At 39.1% G+C, this 22,401-nt stretch overlaps 3 protein-coding genes across 5 annotated transcripts in view; 1 reads left to right on the top strand and 2 right to left on the bottom strand.

Annotated features, from left to right (window-relative positions):
* LOC144629550 (solute carrier family 35 member G1-like) overlaps positions 1 to 22,401 on the bottom strand; it is a 57,528-nt gene that overhangs the window by 21,025 nt on the left and 14,102 nt on the right. The window lies entirely within an intron of this gene.
* On the bottom strand, positions 715 to 12,726 carry LOC144629566 (uncharacterized). 3 transcript variants are annotated; one of them, XM_078487809.1, is made up of 3 exons: positions 12,439 to 12,726; positions 11,190 to 11,301; positions 715 to 1,098 (listed from the first exon to the last, which is right to left on the bottom strand). In XM_078487809.1, exons 1-3 carry the CDS (start codon positions 12,499 to 12,501, stop codon positions 878 to 880), a joined length of 396 nt encoding a protein of 131 aa, XP_078343935.1. In that variant the 5' UTR covers positions 12,502 to 12,726; the 3' UTR covers positions 715 to 877. The 3 variants fall into 3 exon arrangements, with proteins under 3 accessions (XP_078343935.1, XP_078343933.1, XP_078343934.1); XM_078487807.1 differs by lacking the exon at positions 11,190 to 11,301 and adding an exon at positions 2,008 to 2,119 and having other exon boundaries at positions 12,439 to 12,721; XM_078487808.1 differs by lacking the exon at positions 715 to 1,098 and adding an exon at positions 9,819 to 10,200 and having other exon boundaries at positions 12,439 to 12,612.
* On the top strand, positions 18,313 to 19,203 carry LOC144629606 (adenosine receptor A3-like). The gene has a single exon (XM_078487845.1). The coding sequence runs from the start codon at positions 18,313 to 18,315 to the stop codon at positions 19,201 to 19,203; it is 891 nt and encodes a 296-aa protein (XP_078343971.1).

Below are 22,401 nucleotides of genomic sequence, written 5' to 3'. Positions count from 1 at the left end.
TTGTTGATAATTCTTTTGTGTGCAAAAAGAGCAAACAAACGGATTATTCGTCACGACAAAGGAATCTGTCTCTTATACGTAAACAGAAAACTATAGCATAGGCTTCTGGTGTAAACAGTGAACTATTCCAAACTCAGGCTCATTTCATTTAGGACATTCGTATTGAAAAATGTCACCCCGACCTGCCTAGTTTTGCGTTCCTATTCTTGTTAATAATATTTTTTCCCCGTAATTTTCAATTAGATAGAAATACAGCCTTAAAAATCCATTCTTATCAGTTAACAGTTATTATATTAAGGAAGGTTATGCTGGCTGAGATTTTCCTATTTCGTTATTTTTACACTATCACGCCCACATTATTATATAATTTTTGTCTAGTTTTTTTTTCTGTTTCATCTGATTTCCGGTTTCAATACTATAATTGCGGTATAAGTAACTTTTAAACTAGGAGAGAGCCAATGTTCATCAGTTTTAACTGTAAAGTGCGTCCCTTCGCAAAATTAAGTTATTGTTGTTATATTAAAGTAGTTTATTTATGTTATTTTTCTGAGCAACAAGATTATTAGATCTATATATAGTGTGCTATGGGGTTAGTTACTTCAAAAAGTGTGGCGTCGGTTATCCAAAAAGCTTAAGAGCGTCTTTAAACAGACCTAAAGCAAACTAAGACTACATTTGGCAATAGGTACTGCAATAAACGCATTGTAAACACGATCATTTTGTAATGCCATTTATTAAAATATCACTGATACCATACATAGCAAGTCTTGTAAATTGATATTTGGCATATGGGTTGCCCTAGTTTTCTAACATCCCCTGTGTAACACCGCTACGTTGGGGCTGCCTGTGGTATGAGGGGATTCCTGTGATTCCTCCATCACTTACAGCAAGCTGTGATGTACAGTTCTCCGACCCACTGTCCGTGCCGACCGCAGGGCCCATGACACTGGATCCTGCTATCTCCAAACGTGGCCGGGGTGATGTATGTGGGAGTGTGTGAGAATTGCTTCAGAGCACGCATGTGGCCCGCGTGACGAGTGAATCCGGCTGGGCACGATCCTTTAGCCAGAATACAGTAATTACCGGGGGGCCATTGACCTGTCAGTAAGAAAAGGATATTCGTTAATAAAAAAAAAAAAACAGAACAACTCATGTACCGGTGGCCTAATGGTTAGTGCGCCGGATACCGGATCCAGCGATCCGGGTTCGAGACCTGGCCTCTCTCCACCCAGGTGTATAAATGGGTACAGACGAATTTACTGCTGGGGGTAACCCTGTGATGGACTAGCATCCCATCCAGGGGGGAGTAGAAATACTCCTAGCCGCTTTATGCTACAGAAACCGGGATAAGCTCCGGTCTGATAAGCCACTTGGCTCATATGCAGGCTTTACCTTTACCATGTGCCGAATGAGCAAGCTTGGCGAGTCATCACACCGACGCTTTCGTCTTGTTTCTGAGGCATGGAAAAAATGCTTTTCCATTGCATTCAGGGTGAAAGCCTGCCGCCCATTAACCTCCATCTGCAATAGCGTCTTTACACATTGGGTATTTCTTGTAATCGCTCTGTTGCCTAAGCATTATGCTTTTGCGCTTTGGTAGCCAAACAGATTGCATTTCGTTTATTACATCTTTGGAGCGGCAACACCACGACCTGTTGTGCATATCTCCCTTGCTGGGGGGGAGGAGAGGAGGGCGACCCTTATTGTGAAGGGGTAGATTGAAACAGAGTATCGTGGAAAAAGTCATTCTAAAAATTACTTTAAGCCTCATTATGGTGTAAATACTCTGTGCCTCTCATACAATAGAGACGGACACTCCTAAGTTTTGGCTCCTGGGTATGTTAAACACCAGTTTTTCCCAACACTTAGCAGAAGAGAAAGGGTACTGGCCAAAGCTCTCTTTTTCTTTCTCTTTTTCGCTTCGAAGGACAGTACGAAGTCTTTATTGTGTGCTACGAATATGGACTTGATATGCTGTCAGGGAAAATGCTTTAACTTCAAACTTACCCGTGGCCTGTTGCAATTGATTCTTAACTTTTTCAAGGTCACTTTTGACACGATGCAACAGCGAGGCTTGGCCGTGAAGATAGCTTGCTAATGCAGGCAAACACTGCGGTATCTGTAGGAAAAGGGAAAAATGACTTCTTTCATATTGCGTTGAAAGGAGCGTGAAGTAATCTTGTTACACTTTGTAGGGTGGGATATGGCTCCTAGATGTGTTTATAACCCTCAAATTTCCTTCGTGAACCATTATTTAATTTTGTCGCCTTCGAAATTTGAAATGATCTACAAGTGAGTAAAACTTGAAAAATTTGAAGAACTGCAGAAGATTACCAGCGAGATACTTGAACATAATTACTTCTTACAATTATGCATCTTGTAAAATACACCGAAACTTTACCTGGGAGCGTGTTTGCACGTTAAATAATGTTAAGTCCATGTCTACCTTAAAGCTAGAAGATAGTCATTTTTTATGTGAGAAACACTGAGCCGCACGAACTGCATTTTCAATTTTATTTACCGTTCTTGCATGCATGGAAAGTAACTGATGGCGCAAGATGCACCGGAACTTTAGCGAAGCGCATGTTTCCACGTTCAGACGTATGTCTACGTAAAAAGCTTAGCTAGAATTGGAAAATAACGGGAATTAAAAGCTTTTGTCAAAGATTGCAATTCACTCAAGCTCTATTCACATTTAGCGAAACATGTTCCACCTAAACAAGCTTGTTATTACATTGCCGGTTCACGTTAATGCCAGTTTCCGAACAGGTTTCATGCCTGGTGTGTAATTAATGCGGTTTATACGGAACTTGCATAAGTCCACAACTTTAACCGAAAAACGTAGCTCGAAATTACTAAAAGGTAAAGGTAAAGGTAATTTATTTTACGTCAAAAGCACGGGGAGTGGTTGCCCAGTCTCCCGAGCCAGAGGCTCATGATAAAAGTGTTTGACATACATGTTAAAAAAGATTTAAAAACTATATATTAAAAAATACAATATTATTATACTATTAAAATCTTAAAAATATGCGTTAAAAATACAATGTTAAAAACGATAAAAATACAACATGTCTATAACAGAATCATTTAAAACAAGAACTGCATTGGCAGCCACCAAAGTTTGTTGTATTAAGATGATTGATAAAAGCCGGAACGTTTGCTACATTTTTTGCTGCCGGCGGTAACTGATTCCAAATTCTGGAGATGATATACGAATACGAGCCGTGGAGGAATCTACTATTGTAAGGGCATTGTTCTACGTTTAGCCCGCTGCTTCTCAGATTGTATGGCGTGACCCGGGGCTTGAACAAATTGGTGATATAGCGTGGGCCATTTTCTTTAAAACACTTAAAAAAACACTTAATTCTTTGATTCTGCTGGATCTGGAGAGAAAATTGGCTTTAAGATACGTAGTGGTATTTCAACGCAGGCACCGAAAATCTTCGTTTCTAGTGCCTCATGTGACATTTTTTTATTCGGTTGTTTTGATCCTGAAGTGAACATTACGCTGAATCCACGTGTTGGCATTTTTCCAAAAAGGACCAAACTGCGCATTTCAAGTTTCAAACTGGCCGGTTTTACTGGATCTGGAGAGAAGCCAAGCTTTAAGATAGAGGGTGGTATTTCAACGGAGGGGCCGAAAATCTTCGTTTGTAGTGCCTCATGTGAAACTTTGTTATTCGATTCTTTTGAACCTGGAGTAGACATAAGGCTGAATCCACGTGGTGGCACTTTTCAAAAAAGGCCTAAGCTGTACGTTTCAAATTTCAAACTGGCTGGTTTAGCTAAATCTGGAGAGAAATAAGCTTTAAGATACTCGGTGGTATTTCAACGCAAGGGCCGAAAATCTTAGTTTTCAGTGCCTCGTGTGACCATTTCTTATCGGTTTAGCTCGGAGAGAACATTAAGCTGAGTCCACGTCTTGGCATTTTTTCCAAAAGAACAAAACCGGCTGTACATTTCAAGTTTCAAACTGACTGGTTTTGCTGGATCTGGAGAGAAAATAAGCTTAAAGATACGTGGTGGTATTTCAACACCATGGCCGAAAATCTTCGTTTTCAGTGCTTCATGTGGCACTTTCTTATTCGGTTCTTTTGAACATGGAGTCAACATTAGGGTGAATCCCGTGTTGTCATTTTTTCAAAATGGCCCAAACTGTTTGTTTCAAGTTTCAAACTGGCTGTTTCTGCTGGATCTGGAGAGAAAATAAGCTTAAAGATACGTGGTGGTATTTCAACACAAGGACCGAATATCTTCGTTTTTACTGCATACATACATACAGCCTTTATTATCTTTTCCCATGGGGGCTTTTCGAAGACAATATGGTACAATACTACAATTAAATACTAATAAACTAAAATTAATAATATAACATTCTAATTTGGATCATCACAAATTTAAAAACTCTACAATTAATTTACGTTTCAATGTTTTTTTAAAACTTGAAATAGTGCCTCGATCGTGACATTTCTTTATTAGGTTCTTTTTAACCCGGAGTGTACATTAGGCTGAATCCACGTGTTGGCATTTTTCCTAAAAGGCCCAAACTGTACCTTTCAATTAGACTCTTGGTTTTAGGCCATCGTAACTTGATGAAAAATATAACACAAACAGCGGTGATAAACATGATAAAAAATCGCATTTTACTAAACTTGACGTTTTGTACTGGCTGGTTTTGCGCAATCTGGAGAGAAAATAAGCTTTAAGATTACGTTAAGTTTTTCAACCCAAGGGCAGAAAATCTTCGTTCTCAGTAGCTCATGTGACACTTTCTTATTCGGTTCTCTTCAACCTAGAGTCAACATAAGGCTGAATCCTCGTGTTCGCGTTTTTCAAAACGCCCACAGTGTACGTTTTAAGTTTCTAACTGACTGGTTCTGCTGGATCTGGATCGGAGAGAAAACAAGCTTTAAGATACGTGATTGTATTTTAACGGAAGGGCCGAAAATATTCTTTTTCAGTGCCCATGTGACACCTTCTTATTCGCTTCTTTTGAACCCGGAGTGAACATTAGGATGAATCCACGTGTTGGCATTGTTCCAAAAAGGCCTAAACTGTACTTTACAAGTTTCAAACCGACTGGTTTTGCTCGATCTGGAGAAAAAATAAGCTTTAAGATTTGTGGTGGCTTTTTAACGCAAGGGCCGAAAATCTTCGTTTTCAGTGCCTCATGTGACACTTTCTTATTCGGTTCTTTTGAACTTAGATTGAACATTACGCTGAATCCACGTATTGGCATTTTTCCAAAACGGCTTAAACTGTACGTTTCGAGTTTCAAAATAACTTGTTTTGCTCAATCTGGAGAGAAAATAAGCTTTAAGATACGTGGTGGAATTTCAACGGAAGGGCAAAAATCTTCGTTTTTAGTGGCTCATGTGACACTTTCTTATTCAGTTCTATTGAACCCAGAGTGAACATTACGCTGCATCCACGTGTTGGCATTTTTCTAAAGAGGCCCAAACTGTACGATTCAAGTTTCAAACTGGCTAGTTTTGCTCAAACTGGAGAGAAAATAAGCTTTTAGATACGTGGTGGTATTTCAACGCAAGGACAGAAACTCTTCGTTTTAGGGCCTCATGTGACACTGGTGACATTTTCTTATCAGGTTCTTTTGAACCTGGAGTGAACATTAAGCTGAATCCACGTGTTGGCATTTTTCCAAAAACACCCACAGTGCACGTTTCAAGTTTCAAACTGGCTGTTTCTACTGGATCTGGAGAGAAAATAAGCTTTTCGATACGTGGTGGTATTTCAACGCTTACGCCGACAATTTTCGTTTGCAGTGCCTCATGTGACACTTTCTTATTCGGCGTGTTTGAACCTGGAGTGAACATTAGGCTGAATCCACGTGTTGGCATTTTTACCAAACTGCCTAAAAACGTACGTTTCAAGTTTCAAACTGGCTGTTTCTGCTGGATCTGGAGAGAAATAGGCTTAAAGTTTCGTGGTGGTATGTCAACGCATGGGCCGAAAATCATCGTTTTTAGTGCCTCATGTGACACTTTGCTATTCGGTTCTCTTGCACTTGGAGTGAACATTAGGCTGAATCAATGTGTTGGCATTTTTCCCAAAAGTCCCAAACTGTACGTTTCAATTTCATACTGGCTGGTTTTGCTTAAACTGGAGATAAAAAGAGCTTTAAGTTAAGTGGTGGTATTTCAACGCAAGCGCCGAAAATCTTTGTTTTTGGTGCTCGTGTGACAGTTTCTTATTCAGTTCTATTGAACCCGCAGTGAACATTAGGCTTAATCCACGTGTTGTAGTTTTTCGTAACAGGCCCAAACTGTACATTTTAAGTTTCACACTGGCCGGCCTTACTCAATCTGGAGAGAAAATGAGCTTTACGATACGTGGTGATATTTCAACGCAAGAACCGAAAATCTTCGTTTTCAGTGCCTTATGTGACACTTTCCTATTAAGTTCTTTTAAACCTAGAGTAAACTTAACGCTGAATCTATGTGTTGGCGATTTTCCAAAAAGACCCAAACTGTTCGTTTCAAGTTTCAAACTGGCTGGTTCTCCTGAATCTGGAGAGAAAATAAGCTATAAGATACATGGTGGTTTTTCAACGCAAGGGCCAAAAATCTTCGTTTTCAGTGCCTCATGTGACACTTTCTTTTTTTTGGTTCTGACTTTTGAACCTAAACTGAACATTAGGCTGAATGCACGTGTTGGCATTTTTCCAAAACCACCCACAGTGTACGTTTCACGTTTCTGACTGACTGGTTCTGTTGGATCTGGAGAGAAAATAAGCTTTAAGATACGTGGTGGTATTTTAAGGGAAGGGACGAAAATATTCTTCTCCGGTGCCTCATATGACACTTTCTTATTCGGTTCGTTTGAACCTGCAGTGAACATTACGTTGAATCCACGTGTTGGCATTTTTCCAAAAAGGCCCAAACTGTACGTTTCAAGTTTCAAACTAACTGGTTTTGCTCAATCTGGAGAGAAAATAAGCTGTACTGGATACGTAGTGGTATTTCAACACGAGGGCCGAAAATCTTCGCTTTCAGGGCCTCATGTGACACTTTGTTATTAGGTTCGTTTGAACATGGAGAGAACATTAGGCTGAATCCACGTATGGGAATTTTTCTGAAAAGGCCCAATCTGTACGTCTCAAGATTCAAACTGACTGTTTTTGCTCGATCTGGAGAGAAAATAAGCTTTAAGATACGTGATGATATTTCAACACAAGGGCCGAAAATCTTCGTTTTCAGTGCCTCATGTGACACTTTCTTATTCGATTCTTTTGAACCTGGACTGAACATTAATTGGGCTGAATCAACGTGTTGGCATTTTTCCAAAAAGGCCCAACGTGCACGTTTCAAGTTTCAAACTAACTGGTTCTGCTGGATCTGGAGAGAAAATAAGCTTTAAGATACGTGATGGTATTTTAACACAAGGGCCGAAAATTTTCGCTTTCAATGCCTCAGTGTCTTATTCGGTTCTTTTGAACCTGGAGTGAAAATCAGGCTGAATTCACGTGTTGGCATTTTTCCAAAAATGCCCAATCTGTACGTTTTAAGTTTCAAACTGACTGTTTTTGCTGGATGTGGAGAGCAATCAAGCTTTGAGATACGTGTGGTATTTTAAGGGAAGGGTCGAAAATATTCTTCTTCAGTGCCTCATATGACACTTTCTTATTCGGTTCGTTTGAACCTGCAGTGAACATTACGCTGAATACACGTGTTTCCATTTTTCCAAAGAGGCCCAAACTGTACGTTTCAACGGTTTCAAAATAACTGGTTTTGTTCAATCTGGAGAGAAAATAAGCTGTAAGGTACGTAGTGGTATTTCAACACAAGGGCTGAAAGTCTTCGTTTTCAGTGCTTTTTGTGATACTTTCTTATTCGGTTTTTTTGAGTGAACATTAGGCTGAATCCACGTGTTTTCATTTTTTCAAAAAAGCCCAAACTGTTCATTTCACGATCAAGTTTCAAACTGGCTGGTTCTGCTGGTTCTTGAGACAAAATAAGCATTAAGATACGTGGTGGTATTTCAGAGCAAGCGCCGAAAATCTCTTTTTTAGTGTTTCGTGTGATACCTTTTTATTCATTTTTTTTAACCCGGTGTGAAAATTACGTTGAATCCACGTGTTGGCATTTTCTTAAAAAGAAAAACCTGTTTGGAGAAGAAGGGCTTCGCAGCGTTTGGCAAGTAGACAGTATTGTCAGTATTTGCACTATCTTCGGTACAAGAAGAATTGTATGTGAATTCTTGTTATGCATTGCGAAGCTGTGCGCTTGTATCTACCGTCGCTAACGTTCGTGGCGATGTTCGCCCAAATATTCTGCTTTTTACCCATCGCCGATAATTCCTGTTGTATCGCTTCATCAGCCCATATTTTAATAAAACATTTGCTCTGTAGGCCCAATTTTGGAGCTTCTGGGCACTCGCCTTTACCCAGTCTCTCTACAAGTCCGCCATGTTTTTAACGTGTTTCGTCTGATGAAGATTAAAGACCACCAAATGACGCACCCTTACAGCAACGCTTTAGTATAGTAAGCTAGCGTGTGTGTTTTCGTATAGCTGATTAAGAATGGAAGATTTTCGTGAACACATATTTAGACAGCTTTTAAAAGATTAAGATAAAACATCACTGAGCCACTGAAAGGGTATTGATTTCGATATAAAAACTGACTAACGACCACGTCTGAATAAATAAGCATTAAAACAGAGGATACACACTTCAAAGAAATATCACTTTTGGAAATGAGTCAGGTCTTTTGAAAACGACTTTACTTTAAAATTGTTTAAATTGTTGTAAGTGAATAGAAGATTATCTAGCGCGTACAAGTCCTAACATATCACATCATTACCATATATGAAAACATGATTTAAAAAAAGGTTTAAAAGTGTTTACTTATTATTAAGACTGCAGAAAGTCATCTCGTTTAAAACTGTCGCTTTTTGTTACGTATTGATAGAAAAATTATATGTTAAACTTGAAACTACATTTGATTGAGTAATTTTACCTAAAACTACAAAAAACGGGCTTTAGTCTAAGTGTTTCGCGTAATAAAGTGGGTATTGAGTGATCTTAAGTGATATTAGATGATTCTGAGCAATAATTTAATGTTTAAGTAAACAAATTTATTTGAAAAAATAACAAATGCAAACTAGTGGTGTGATCAGTTTAAATTCCATTAATTCAAACCACTACGCTAACATGTTAAAACGTTGTTTACTTTTTTTTTTTTTTTTTAAATTCATCTCATATTCCTTTTAACGTCGCCTTATATAATAAATTCAAAGTATGAGTGTTAAAAAACTTTTTTTAATGATGCTTTGTGATTTTTATGAATTTTTAAACTAAGTTTGTTTAAAAAGAGGGTCTGGATGCGGTTCACGGATAGCTGAGAATTAGTCAAAGGTTTAATTGCCATGCAGCTGAGAAATAACGTATTTTTTAAACGATAGCTTTAAGACACAAAAATCCCCCGCCAAAGATACTCCTCGTAAAAAGTCATCACGACAGACGAGACAGCGCCACGAACGAAACAGAACTCAGGCTCGTTTAATTTAAGACATTTGCACCGAAGTAGCCACCCTGGCCTGCCTATCCTTGTTTTCATTTTTTTGTTAATACTATGGGTCCCCGTTCTTCCCATAAGACTGAAAAAAAAGCCTTAAAACTGATCATTCAAATTCTGGGCGACAAATTTGTTAGATTTATAAGGTGCTGTAGGGTTGGTTACTTCAAAAAGTGCGACGTAAGTTTGTCCAACAAGCCTTAAGAGCGTCTTTAAACAGAGCCAAAACAAAATTAGATTGTTTTCGTCAATGGATACTGCAATAAACACATTCAGAACAAGATCTTTTCGCCATGCCCTTTATTAAAATAACACTGATACCATACATAGCAAGATTTGTAAGTTAATATTTGGCATATGGGTTGCCCTAGTTTTCTAACATCCCCTGTGTAACACCGCTATGTAGGGCCTGCCTGTGGTATGAGGGTATTCCTGTGATTCCTCCTTCACTTACAGCAAGCTGTGATGTACAGGTCTCCGACCCACTGTCCGTACCGACCGCAGGGTCCATGACACTGGATCCTGCTATCTCCAAACGTGGCCGGGGTGATGTATGTGGGAGTGTGTGAGAATTGCTTCAGAGCACGCATGTGGCCCGCGTGACGAGTGAATCCGGCTGGGCATGATCCTTTGGCCAGAATACAGTAATGACCGGGGGGCCATTGACCTGTCAGTAAGAAAAGGATGTTCGTTAATAAAAAAAAACAACTCATGTAGCGGTGGCCTAATGGTTAGTGCGCCGGATACCGGATCCAGCGATCCGGGTTCGAGACCTGGCCGGGGCACTGCGTTGTGTTCTTAGGCAAAACACTTTCTCAAAGTGCCTCTCTCCACCCAGGTGTATAAATGGTTACAGGCGAATTTACTGCTGGGGATAACCCTGCGATGGACTAGCATCCCATCCAGGGGGGAGAAGAAATACTAGCTGCTTTATGCTACATAAACCGGGATAAGCTCCGGTCTGATGAGCCACTTGGCTCGACAGCAGGCTTTACCTTTACCATGTGCCGAATCAGGGATTCAGCAAGCTTGGCGAGTCATCATACCACAGAAACAGGACGGAAGCGTCGGTTTGGATAGGGGGGAAAGCTTTTCTATTGCATTCAGGGTATAGTAAGAGCTTACCGCACATTAGCCTTCATCTGCAAAAGCGTATTTACATCTTGGAATATTTCTTGGAAACGCTCTGTCGCCTAAGCATTACGCTTTTCCGCTTAGATAGTCCCTCCCGCTTAGGAAGCCTATCTGATTGTTTGTTGTTTGGAGTATTTTATAAATCTTCCCATCTTCCTTGTTTGGGGGGAGGGGAAGAGGGCTTTCCTTCTAATGAAGGTGCAGATCGAAACAGATCATTCTAAAAATAACTTTAGACTTATAATAATGGCGTAAATATTCTGTAACTCTCATACAATAGAGATGGACACTCCTAGAAAGCTCTATGTTTTTGGCTGCAGCATCCTGGGTACACTAACCACCAGTGTTTCCCAACACTTTCGAAATTCTGAAGAGAAAGGGTACTACGAAATTACAGTGTCTGGCCCAAGCTTTCATTTTCGCTATTTTTTTCACTTCTAAGAACAGTACGAAGTCTTTTTTGTGTGCTACGAATATGCACCTGATATGCTGTGAAGGAAAATGCCTTAACTTCAAACTTACCAGTGGCCTGTTGCAATTGATGCTTAACTTTTTCAAGGTCACTTTTGACACTATGCAACAGCGAGGCTTGGCCGTGAAGATAGCTTGCCAATGCAGGTAAGCACTGAGGTATCTGTTGGAAAGGGGAATTAAGATGACGTCTTTCATATTAATTGCATAGAAAGGACTGAGCATGTAGTAATCTTTTGGTATAAAGCTCCTAGAAGTGTTTATAACCCTCAAATTTTCTTCGTGGCCCATTATTTAATATTGTCGCCATCGAAACTGGAAACGTTCCACAATTGAGTACGCCTTGAGAACATTTTGGTACACCTCGATAAATTGGCTGGTTTTACTGGATCTGGAAAGAAGCCAAGCTTTAAGATGCATGGTGGCATTTCAACGCAAGCGCCGAAAATCTTCGTTTTCAGTGCCTCACTTTCTTATTTGGTTCTTTTGGACATGGAGTAAACATAAGGCTGAATCCACGTTTTGGTATTTTTCTAAAAGGCCCAAACTGTACGTTCAAGGTTTCAAAATGGCTTTTTTTGCTTAATCTAGAGAGAAATAAACTTTAAGATACGTGGTGGTATTCCAAACCAAGGGCCGGAAATCGTCGTTTAAATTCAGTGCCTCATGTGACACTTTTTTATTCGTTTCTTTTGAGCCTGGTGTGTGACGATTTGGCTGAATACACGTGTTGGCATTTTCTTCAAAAGCAAAAAAACTTTTCGGAGAAGAAGGGCTTTCCAGCGTGTGGCAAGGAGACAGTATTGTCAGTATTTGCGCTATCTTCGGTACAAGAAAAATTGTTTGTGAATTTTGATTTTGCATTGCGATGCTGTGCGCCTTTGTCCACCGTCGCTAACTTTCGTGGCGATTTTTTTCCCAATATTCTGCTTTCTACCCATCGGCGATAATTCCTGTTGTATCGATTCATCAGCCCACATTTTAAATAGATATTTCGTCTCATAGTAGGCTGAATTTTTGAGGTTCTGGGCATTCGCTTATACCCAGTCCCTCTACATGTCCGCCGTTTTTAACGTGTTTCGTCTGATCAAGATTAAAACTACCTCGTGAGGTTGTTTCATTCATGCTCAGAATAAACATGTCTCGATCATGATTTGCTGAAATCAGATCACCTTCTGATGTGAACCCTTTTCATGGCGAAACATGTTTCATTCGTGATCAGACTAATCATTTTTTGACCAAGTGTGAGACAGCATCAAACAATTCAATACTACGACATAAAAAGATACATCTGACTCACTTGGGCTTCACTTGGGTTATTCAGCGAGTAGACCAAGAAGGCGAAGATGAAAACCAGCTTCATGATATCTCAACAGAGAAAATTTGAGTCAAACGAACTTGGCAGAGAATAAAGACCACCAAATGACGCACTCTTACAGCAACGCTTTAGTATAGTAAGCTAGCGTGTGTGTTTTCGTATAGCTGATTAAGAATGGGAGATTTTCGTGAGCACATATTTAGACAGCTTTCGAAAGTTTAAGATAAAACATCACTGAGCCATTGAAAGGGTATTGATTTCGGGATAAAAACTGACTAACGACCGCGTCTGAATAAACAAGCATTTAAACAGAGGATACGCAGTTCAAAGAACTATCACTTCTGAATACGACTTAACTTAAAAAATGTTTCATTTCTTGTCGAATTTTTAAACTGATGTATGTGAAAAGAAGATTTTCTAGCGAATATAAGTCATTAGATATCACATTATTAAATATGTTAAAACATGATGTAAAAAGGTTTAAAAGTGTTTACTTATTATCAAGACTGCACAAAATTATCTCGTTTCAAACTGTCGCTTTTTGTTACGTACTGACAGAAAAATTATATGTTAAATTTGAAACTACATATGATTGAATAATTTAACCTAGAAGTGTGAAAAACGGGCTCTTGTCCAAGTTTTTTATCCTAACATAACGGGGTTTTTTTAATTCACGTAATAAAGTGGGTATTCTTTTGTTGAATCATATAAAGTGATATCAGATGATTCTAAGCAATTGATGTTTAAGTAAACAAATTTATAAAAATGAGAGTGAGATAAGAACAAATGCTGTGATTTTAAATCCCATTAATTCTAAACAACTAAGCCAACATGTGTAGTAAATAATAAAGATGGTAAATTTCAAGCTCGGTGATAGATAGTGAAGAAATTATTCAACAACACACGAGCGTGGGACAAAGAAAAAATCTGAGTCCCCGACGGGAAACGAACCCATGGCCTCCCAGATATCGGTTAGGCGCTCTAACCAACTGAGCTACGAGAGACTCGTTGTGAGCTGGGCCATTTACTAGGTTGATATATGACACGCGTCCTGCATACAGCTAGGATCAGTATGCAGGACGCGTGTCTTATATCAACCTAGTAAATGTCAGATTTTTTTCTTTGTCCCACGCTCGTGTCATGTTGAATAATTTCTTCACTATCTATCCCCGAGCTTGAAATTTACCATCTTTATTATTTACTACACATTTGATGATTTCGACATTCCTGATCCTAGCAGTATGCAGGACGCGTGTCATATATCAACCTATATGATACCAAAATTCTAAAACCCTAAACGAGACCATTATGGATAAAAATATTGGCGTTTTGCCTGGAACACCCAAAGCGAGACCAAAAATCCGAAATTTACACCCTTAAGCTAGACGACTAGCATCCCCGTCACTTTCAAAAGCGAGTCCCTCCCCCCCCCCCGGTTCAAATTTCCCCGGCAAGGGATTTTAGCAAATCATCGGCTCCTCTTCAACATTAATATTTTAGTCAGCTGGGCTGAGTTAAAAAAGAGTCTTTCTTTCCTGTAACAACTCACCAAAACGCAAGGACATCGGCTGCACTCGAAAGAACTCAGTTCCAGCTACACCAGCTCATCTCTACAACATATGCACCCAGTGGTTCTAAGGTTCTATTCCAAAATCAATTAAATAAAAAAGATATGATTGTAGTCGAAAGGGTGGAAATAAAAATGCGTCTCATGATCTTCTTGGTATCAGAACTCGGTGTCAGAATTAATACCAGTTGAAGTAATGTTGTGAAATATACTGAAACAAATGACTTTCATTTTACAGAGTTGTTTTTATTATTTCCACTGCAGGTTTTTGAAACGATAAACTGTAGGCTGGTGAAGTCTCGCATAATTTATTTATAAATTGTCTTGGTGGTATAAGCAAATATTTGCCTTCAAACTTAACCACCCGTCAGTAGCATCCCGACGTTAACACGCGATGCAAAAACACGCTCTTAACATCACGCAACAACAGCACGCAATTAACATCAAACGTTGCATGATCAAAGTTTGAATTAACGACAGAGAACGTTTTGTCGTAAACGTCGAGTTGAGGCAACAAGTGAATATTTCGACGGCCCGTAATAAACTTGCACAGAGGAAACTTTTACCTAGAGAAAGCATTTTTAAGGTTCATGTTTACGGGGAACTTAAATTTCGATTCCAGATCACCTGCACTTGTAAGCGGAAGTGTTTAGCGATAATGAATTCTTGACTAATGTCCACGCTACCACACTGCACAACAATAAAACTGCTTATTTTGTCAAAAACAATCAACTCTTCCTTTAACTTTTCACATTGATTTTGGGATTTTTAGCGGACGAGAGCTAAGCTATCTTCCCTAATATTATAAAACATCGACTATGTTTAGATAGGCTAAGTCAGCACAAGTGGGCGTATTATCTGCGACATGTAAATCATCATCTCAAATAACAAAACAGAAAGCTGATGTTATTTTTTAAAGCTTTGGAACTTCAAGCACTCTTCCCGGGCAAGCTTAATTTTCTGTCTACCCAAGAGCAATGGCAAACTTTACCGGAGAAGGAAACTACACAAGCAAACTGAACCAAGCACTCAGTGCATAACCAGCAGGCATAGCCGACTTATTTTCAGCTTTGAACATTTTTCTTTCCATCGCCACTACTGTGAGCAATGTTTTGATCCTCTTTGCTATGAAGAATGTGTCTCTTCTATTCATTCTCCGACAAAACTTTTCTTTGGATGTCTGGCGGTCACTGATCTTTGCATTGGTCTTATTGTACAACCAGCCTATGCTACCTGTCTACTACTTCAAGTTATATTTTGTGTGCAGTATCTGTTTAATAAAAACTATAACAAAATTCTCGAACGTGATTGGTTATCAGCAGCCCGATTTGAGCACTAATACTAGTAGGACAGTGTACGCGTCATGCTTGTAATTGGACAGTGTAATAGGACAGTTTACGCGTCATGCCTGTGTAATTGCACAGTACGCGCCATTTTGCGCGCACTGTTGTTGTGCATTTTGTTGCGTAAACTTTTATGTTTTTCATCATTTCGACGGTAAAGTCTGTTACTTTGTTTCTTGAATTTTGTTATAGTTTTGATTAACTGGTAACTGGACTTCGTGTCGTCCAATTCTGTCTGTAATCATACTCGTGATTACACAAATCAGACTCCCGCTTCGCGGTCGTCCGATTTTGTTAATCACTCGTATGATAACAGACCGAATTGGACTCCACTCAGTCCTATTACCATAATTTTGCATCGACTGCAATTAGTGTTGACAGACTTCTTGCATTGTTTCTGGGTCTGAGATACAGACATGCCGAAACCTTAAGGCGAATTGGTGTAGTCATAACTTGTTTTCTGGTTAATTGCAGCTTCAGGTGGATTGATCTGTGTGTGGAGAATTGATATCCCCAACAAGGCAGTCTTTATAAACTTTATACTTTGCATTGTAACTTCTATTTTCTGTTACACGAGTATCCACCTCAAACTACGACAAGTACAAAACAGATCACAGAACGGTGCAGGGATTCCACTAAACATAGCAAGATACAAAAAGACCGTTTCCAGCCTTATGTGGGTGCAGTTGGCATTAGTTGCTTGCTATGTTCGGTGGGGCATTGCTGCTGTGCTCTATGTCAATGGAATAGAAAATTGCATAGCCAGCCTGGTTACTTGTAGCAGCTCTAGTCTGCTTCAACTCATCTCTAAACCCGTTTCCGATACTTTTGGAAAATCAGGGAAGTGAAACAAGCAGTTAAAGGCACAATCAGGAAAGTTGTGTAGATCGACAGAAACAGGCAAAGTACGATTGAGTGTCTAAATAGAGTGAAAAAATAGGTAAGTTCATGTCTTGCAAAGTGCGAGATTCTCTCTTAAATCGAACTAAAATAGGTCCAGATAGGACAAACAGCAGAACTTTAGACAAAGATGCACATCCATAAGGCATCCATTTGGCCAAAAAAGGGGAAGTAGAAACTTTGTTTTGACTATCGAACGCTACCAGACTACGAATCGAAACGACACAGCTAGATGTTCATTTTGTCAAAAAGATATTTATTTTAGCTTTTAATTAGTCTTGCTTACAAGACGACCTCAGGTCGCACAAAGCACGTGAGAAGACGCTTTCTGAATCAGAAGGGAACGACTTTGAGAACGCCTACCTTTTAATTATCACGCCTTTTTTGTTGGTACTTTTTCCGGACAGAGCTATTTTTGCCACAACATTCTGATAAAAACACCGATGATTATCTTGTCATTCGAAAGCTTTCGTTTTTGTCTATTTGTTGTTTGAGGGTAGCGTGTCAAATTTCTCACACTTCTTAAAGTAAACCTTAAATTTATTGCTTCTCGCAAATTAAATATTCCCCCACGCAGTCCGGCAGTATTCGCTGGTCAAGAATTAACATTCGCTACAAATTCCACTTGCATGTGTAGATGGTTTGAGAAAGAAGTTGAAGTTTCGAGAATACAAATTAAAAGCGCCTTGCGTCAAAAAAGTTTTGTCCTGAAAGCGCTTTTTACTTGCTGAAGAAAATAACTTTATTATCGCCAATTTGCCTACATCCACCGACACATTCAAAACGTTAACTGCGGTTAGCAACACTGCTGATTAAAGGGACTGTGTCGAGGCCAACGTAGTTTATGTAATTAAATTTTGTCAAATATTCGCTATGAAACAAAATGTTTGCAAAGAAATTTATTATATGAGTCTTAATGACAAAACCATAGCTTCATTGCAGCCAAATTTGTCTCACGGGCGTTGTTAATTAAAGTTACAAGCAGACAAGATTAGCTTTGAAAACTGTTCCGCCAAACCATATTTCAAAAACCCATATAGCAATCCATGCATGTCAATCTTCGACAACTTTGGCCATTCGTAACTTCTTTTGCATTTGGTGTGTTCTTTGAATATTCTTTCACCTTTTTAAGAGGTTATATTATATGTTTAAACGAATTTGATGGTCATTTCCTATGCTTAAGTTTGGCTAAAATAAGTGACACGGTCCCTTAAAACACAACCAATGCTTATTGACACCAGTAAAAACTTAAAGATAGTTTTATAGAAAACAATTGTGCCCGATTCAAAAACCGTGTAAGTATAGCTCTGCTTCTTGCGATGGTAATTGTATATGGATCAGTATTTTTAATATAAGCGATATTTAATATAAGCGATATTTAAGCGATTTTTACATGTAACGTTTGTTATGTATTTTAATAAGTGCAATAAAGACATTTTATTTATTTATTTATTTATTTATTTATTTCCTAAACCTGCACACACACTCGCATAAAAAGGATCATTTTTCCGCCTAATCAATAGACGTACTTTCCTTGACAAGTCGATCAAGATTATGAAGGATTTTTATTAATCAAGCCGAAGGATGTGCTGCGCGCGTGATAACAAAAAATTTAAATTACTTTAACTAAATTAAGGAAAACACTTTAGAGCTGTAACATCTATCGATAGACTCGAAACGACTCTACACCTATATAACGGCCTTATTTTTCAAAGACCCTTTAGCTAAAAAGATATGTGACCGGTGCTATGTTTTTGGTCTTCAGTAGACTCTAAGAGCTTAGAAAAAATAGAAGCTCAGTTTTTAATTTTTAGTTGACTGTAAAGAATGTGATATCTCATCATCTGACAGATCGATCAGTTTTATACACAAACATTTATTCCTTTAAAATTAAATAGGAAGTCCGAAAAAAATCACAAGTTGATCCGTTATCAACTACATATTAAATCGCCATCTCAGTAACAAAGCTGCAAGCTGAAATTTGTCTCAAAATTTCGACGCTAACTTAGCTACAAGAACTCTTCAAGGGAAGACAACCCAAGAAAGATGGCGGTCTACACGAGCAAACTGAATCAAACACTCAGCGCGCCACCAGCAGGTATAGCAGAATTTTTGACGGCTTTGAACATTTTTCTTTCCATCACCGCTGCTGTGGGTAATGCTCTGATCCTAGTTGCGCTGAAGAATGTCTCTTCTATTCATCCTCCAACAAAATTTTTCTTTCGATGTATGGCGGTCACTGATCTTTGCGTAGGTCTATTTCTACAACCACTCTATGCTACCTACATTATTTTTCGTATTAGAGGAGTCAACGTAAATATTTTGTTTTACTTTTACAAAGTTTATCCAGCTTCAAGTTATATTTTGTGTGCAGTATCTGTTTTAACATCGACTGCAATTAGTGTGGACAGACTTCTTGCACTGTTGCTGGGACTGAGATACAGACAAGTCGTAACATTAAGGCGAGTTCGTGTAGTCGTAATTTGTTTCTTGCTGATTTCTGCTTCAAATGCGTTGCTCTCGGTGTGGGGAATAGATATCGCCATTACGAATGCCAATGTTGGCTTAATACTTTGCCTTGTAACTTCGATTTTTTGTTACACGAGGATACACCTTAAACTACGACATCACCAAGCTCAAGTACAAAACAATGTCCCCCACGGACAACAGAACGGAGCAGGGATTCCACTAAACATAGCACGTTTCAAAAAGACAGTCTCCAGCATTATGTGGGTGCAGTTGGCGTTAGTTGCATGCTATGTTCCGTGGGGCATTGCGATTGCGCTAGATCCGAATGGAGTAGAGCATGTGCCGTTAATAGCTACAGAGACTCTAGTCTTCTTAAACTCGTCTTTAAACCCGTTTCTATACTGTTGGAAAATCAGGGAAGTGAAACAAGCAGTCAAAGGCACAATCAGACAGCTTTACTGTTTTTAGAAGACTAACCGCATAGATCGACATAAAGTTTCGAAGTACAATTGAAATTGTCCAAATAGCGTGAAAACCGTAGCTAAATTCATTTCTTGCAATGTGCCGGCAATACATGTATTGCCTTCAAATTGAACTGGAAAAGATTGAGACAGCGCCAGATTACCAAAAGATAAGTGTAAATTGAGAAAGGAACGCCTTTCACTGCAATTTTTTTTGGCGCAAATAGTGAAGTAGCAAATTCATTTCAAGTAAGTGTGATAATGAAGATGAATTGTTCAACAATGACACGTGCACGAGCATGGGTCAAAGGAAACATCCGAGTCCCCGACGGGAATCGAACCCATGGCCCTCCAGATACCGGTTGGGCGCTCTAACCAATTGAGCTACGAGAGACTTGTTGTAGCTGTGGCATTTACTAGGTTGTTTACTGTAGATCTCCTCTGAAACGATGAACTGTAGGCTGCTCAATTCTCACATACGTATTTTGTAAATTGCCAACACAAAATGAACATGTTTACGAGAAACTTAATTTCGATTTCAGATCACCTGCAGCTCTAGGGGAAGTGCTAAGAGAAAATTAATTATTCTTGACTTGCCCACGCTCAAGACTACGCAACGAAAAATGTTTACTTTGTGAAAAACACTATATTGTGCCTTTTGATAAGACTTGCTTACAAGTCGAGCTCGGGGCGTGCGGATCACGAGAGATCCGGCCTTCTGAACTAGAAGCGAACGCCTTTGAGAACTGAGTCCTCCCTTTGTGTTGGGACTTTTTACAGAGCAGAGCCATTTTTGCCACAATATTCTGGCAATAAACATCCATGACTATCTTGTCATTTGAAAACAATCATTTATTGTGTGTCTTGTCTGAGCTTTACATCTCAAATTTTCCACGCTTTTAAAAGTAAACTTAAAATTTATTGCTCCTCGCAAAATAAATATTTGGCGATGAACGGTCACGCAGCAGCGGCTAGCGCTACTCAAGAATTTATTTCTCGATAAAATTCCATTTAAAAGTGTAGGCGATTTGAAAAAGAACTTTACGTTTTGAGGATACATTGAAAATGCTTTTACTAGGACAAAAAGATATTACCCTATACAAGATGAAAACACTTTTAACATGCTGAAGAAAATAATTTTATTAATCGTGAATTGCAAGTACAAGACGTCACTGCCATTTTCGGGCCCTGTCGGTCAAACTTTCAAGTATGATTAAACACAAACGACGCTAACTGCCACAGTTAAAACTAATATATAGATTTAGCCAAGCCTTAAAGCGGAGTTCCTCCCTTACAAAATGATGTCATAACACGACAAAAAAGTAAGATTTTAGCCTGCAATATAATGAAAAATTCTAACCTGATTAGCGGTCAGCTTAAAAAAAACACAAGACCTCGATGAGCTGTTTTGACGGCTGTCAATTGACCATAACATGGCTGTGGCTGTCCAATATCAAAGATACAAGCGGACGTTAACGTTCGTTGGGGTATACGCTCGGGTTGACTTGTGACTTCCCCCCCCCCCCTCCTCCTCTCTCAGAGTCTGTACGGGAGGGAGCACGTACGCTGACGAGACTCAGCAGGGCGCCCTGGACTCAGCAACGATGCACGTTGCTGAGTCTCGCGCATGGTTTGATGAATACAACTACCGTGATTCCCTGCAGGCGCGCGCTATAGAGGGAATCGGGCATGTGCCCGGCTCTAAAACTGCGTATGTATTCAACTACACAAACTGAAAGTTGTTACCTTTTCTTGTGTGAGCTGATTAATGACCGTTTCAGTCCCACCACTAGCTTCAATCTAAAGTTGAAACAATGACCTTATATGTTGTGCGTTATTTTCTTTGTGCTTTTTTCTAAAAGAAATAGAAAACATGTTTTCCTTGTTTCTATCGAGTTATAGAAACACTCGTGAAAGTTTGGGAGAACTCGAAAAAGTGTTCTAATCACGTGACTGATGACGTCAAAGCAAAACGATAACAAATCGTATCTTTTCCCTACGCAAACATTTTTTTATAAAAACAAACAAACAAATAAGACTTAGTCATGTTAATGGTGTGATCTTAAATCCCATTAACTCAATTAAAAACCACAACATGCCAACATGTTAAAGAGTTGTTTACTTAATGATAGTCTTAAATTCATCTCACATTTCTTCAAAAGTCACCTCATATGACGTATTCAAAGTAGGAATGCGAGAAAACTTTTTTTTTTAATTATGCATTTGTGATTCCTTAATGAGTTATTAATTTGAGTATGGCGGCATTACCTGTTTAAAATACGAGTAAATATTTTGTGTTGGTTTAAATGAGGGTCTGAATGGGGTAACTGTTAGCTGAGAATTGGCCAAACTATTTATTGTCTGCTGAGAAATGACGTGCTTTTTTAACTAATAGCTTTTAAACACAAAATCACTGCTAAAGATACCCCCGAAAAAGTCACCCTTTCCCCACCCCCCCCCCCACCCCCCACCCCCCGCACCCCCCCCCCACCCCCCCAAAAAAAACCATGGACCTACTGAAATGAAAAAGTCGCAAAGGCCAACAGCACCATAACCCAAACAGAACTCAAGCCAATTTAATTTCACTTACGTCCAGGAATGAACGCAAGAATATTTTAATGAGTACTTCATGTTTGACTGCGTTATTTGACATTTCCATATTACCTCATATTTGACAGATTTTGGTGTGTTTTGGTTAACGTTTATTAATGAGGACACTTTGTGATGCCTGTCATGAGGAACGTGCATCTCATTTGCGTTCCAATCCTGGACATAACTGTTTGATTTGAGACATTTGAACGAAAAAAGATCAAAAAAGTCTAGCCTGCGAGCAGGCTCTCTATTCGGGGGCAACGTGAATCTCTTTCTTAGAGAGCGCCGAAGGCGCGAAGCGAGCCCGCAAGCAAAATTGAGCTCGCCGAACCTTTACGTTGCCCCCGAATAGAGAGCCTGCTCGCAGGCTAAAAAAAGCCACCCTGGCCTACCTATCCTTGTTTTCATGTTTTTATCAGTACTATGCCTCCCTTTATTTTCCCACAAGAAGAAATACTGTCTAAAAAATCAGTTCTTAACGCATTTTTATTCTGACTAGATAACAGATCTTAAACATAATTAAAAGTAGTTTACTTCTGTAACAAAATGTCTCCCTTGGGTGACAATATTACTCTGAACTGTGAAGTTTTATGGGGTTGGTTACTTGAGAGAG

This window comes from Oculina patagonica, chromosome 11 (assembly GCF_052425735.1).
Source record: "Oculina patagonica isolate OP01 chromosome 11, crgOcupat, whole genome shotgun sequence".
NCBI lineage: Eukaryota > Metazoa > Cnidaria > Anthozoa > Scleractinia > Oculinidae > Oculina > Oculina patagonica.
Note: the sequence above shows the minus strand (reverse complement) of the source record. Positions and strands in the feature narration are given on the sequence as shown.

Excerpts from the sequence above, each read along its gene's own strand:
- LOC144629566 (XM_078487809.1), bottom strand. The coding sequence starts at position 12,501 with ATGAAGCTGGTTTTCATCTTCGCCTTCTTGGTCTACTCGCTGAATAAC. Across the intron at positions 11,302-12,438 it reads ATAACCCAAGTGAAGCCCAA|ATACCTCAGTGCTTACCTGC; the intron begins GTGAGTCAGATG and ends CCTTTCCAACAG. Across the intron at positions 1,099-11,189 it reads TCAATTGCAACAGGCCACTG|GTCAATGGCCCCCCGGTAAT; the intron begins GTAAGTTTGAAG and ends TCTTACTGACAG.
- LOC144629606 (XM_078487845.1), top strand. The coding sequence starts at position 18,313 with ATGGCGGTCTACACGAGCAAACTGAATCAAACACTCAGCGCGCCACCA.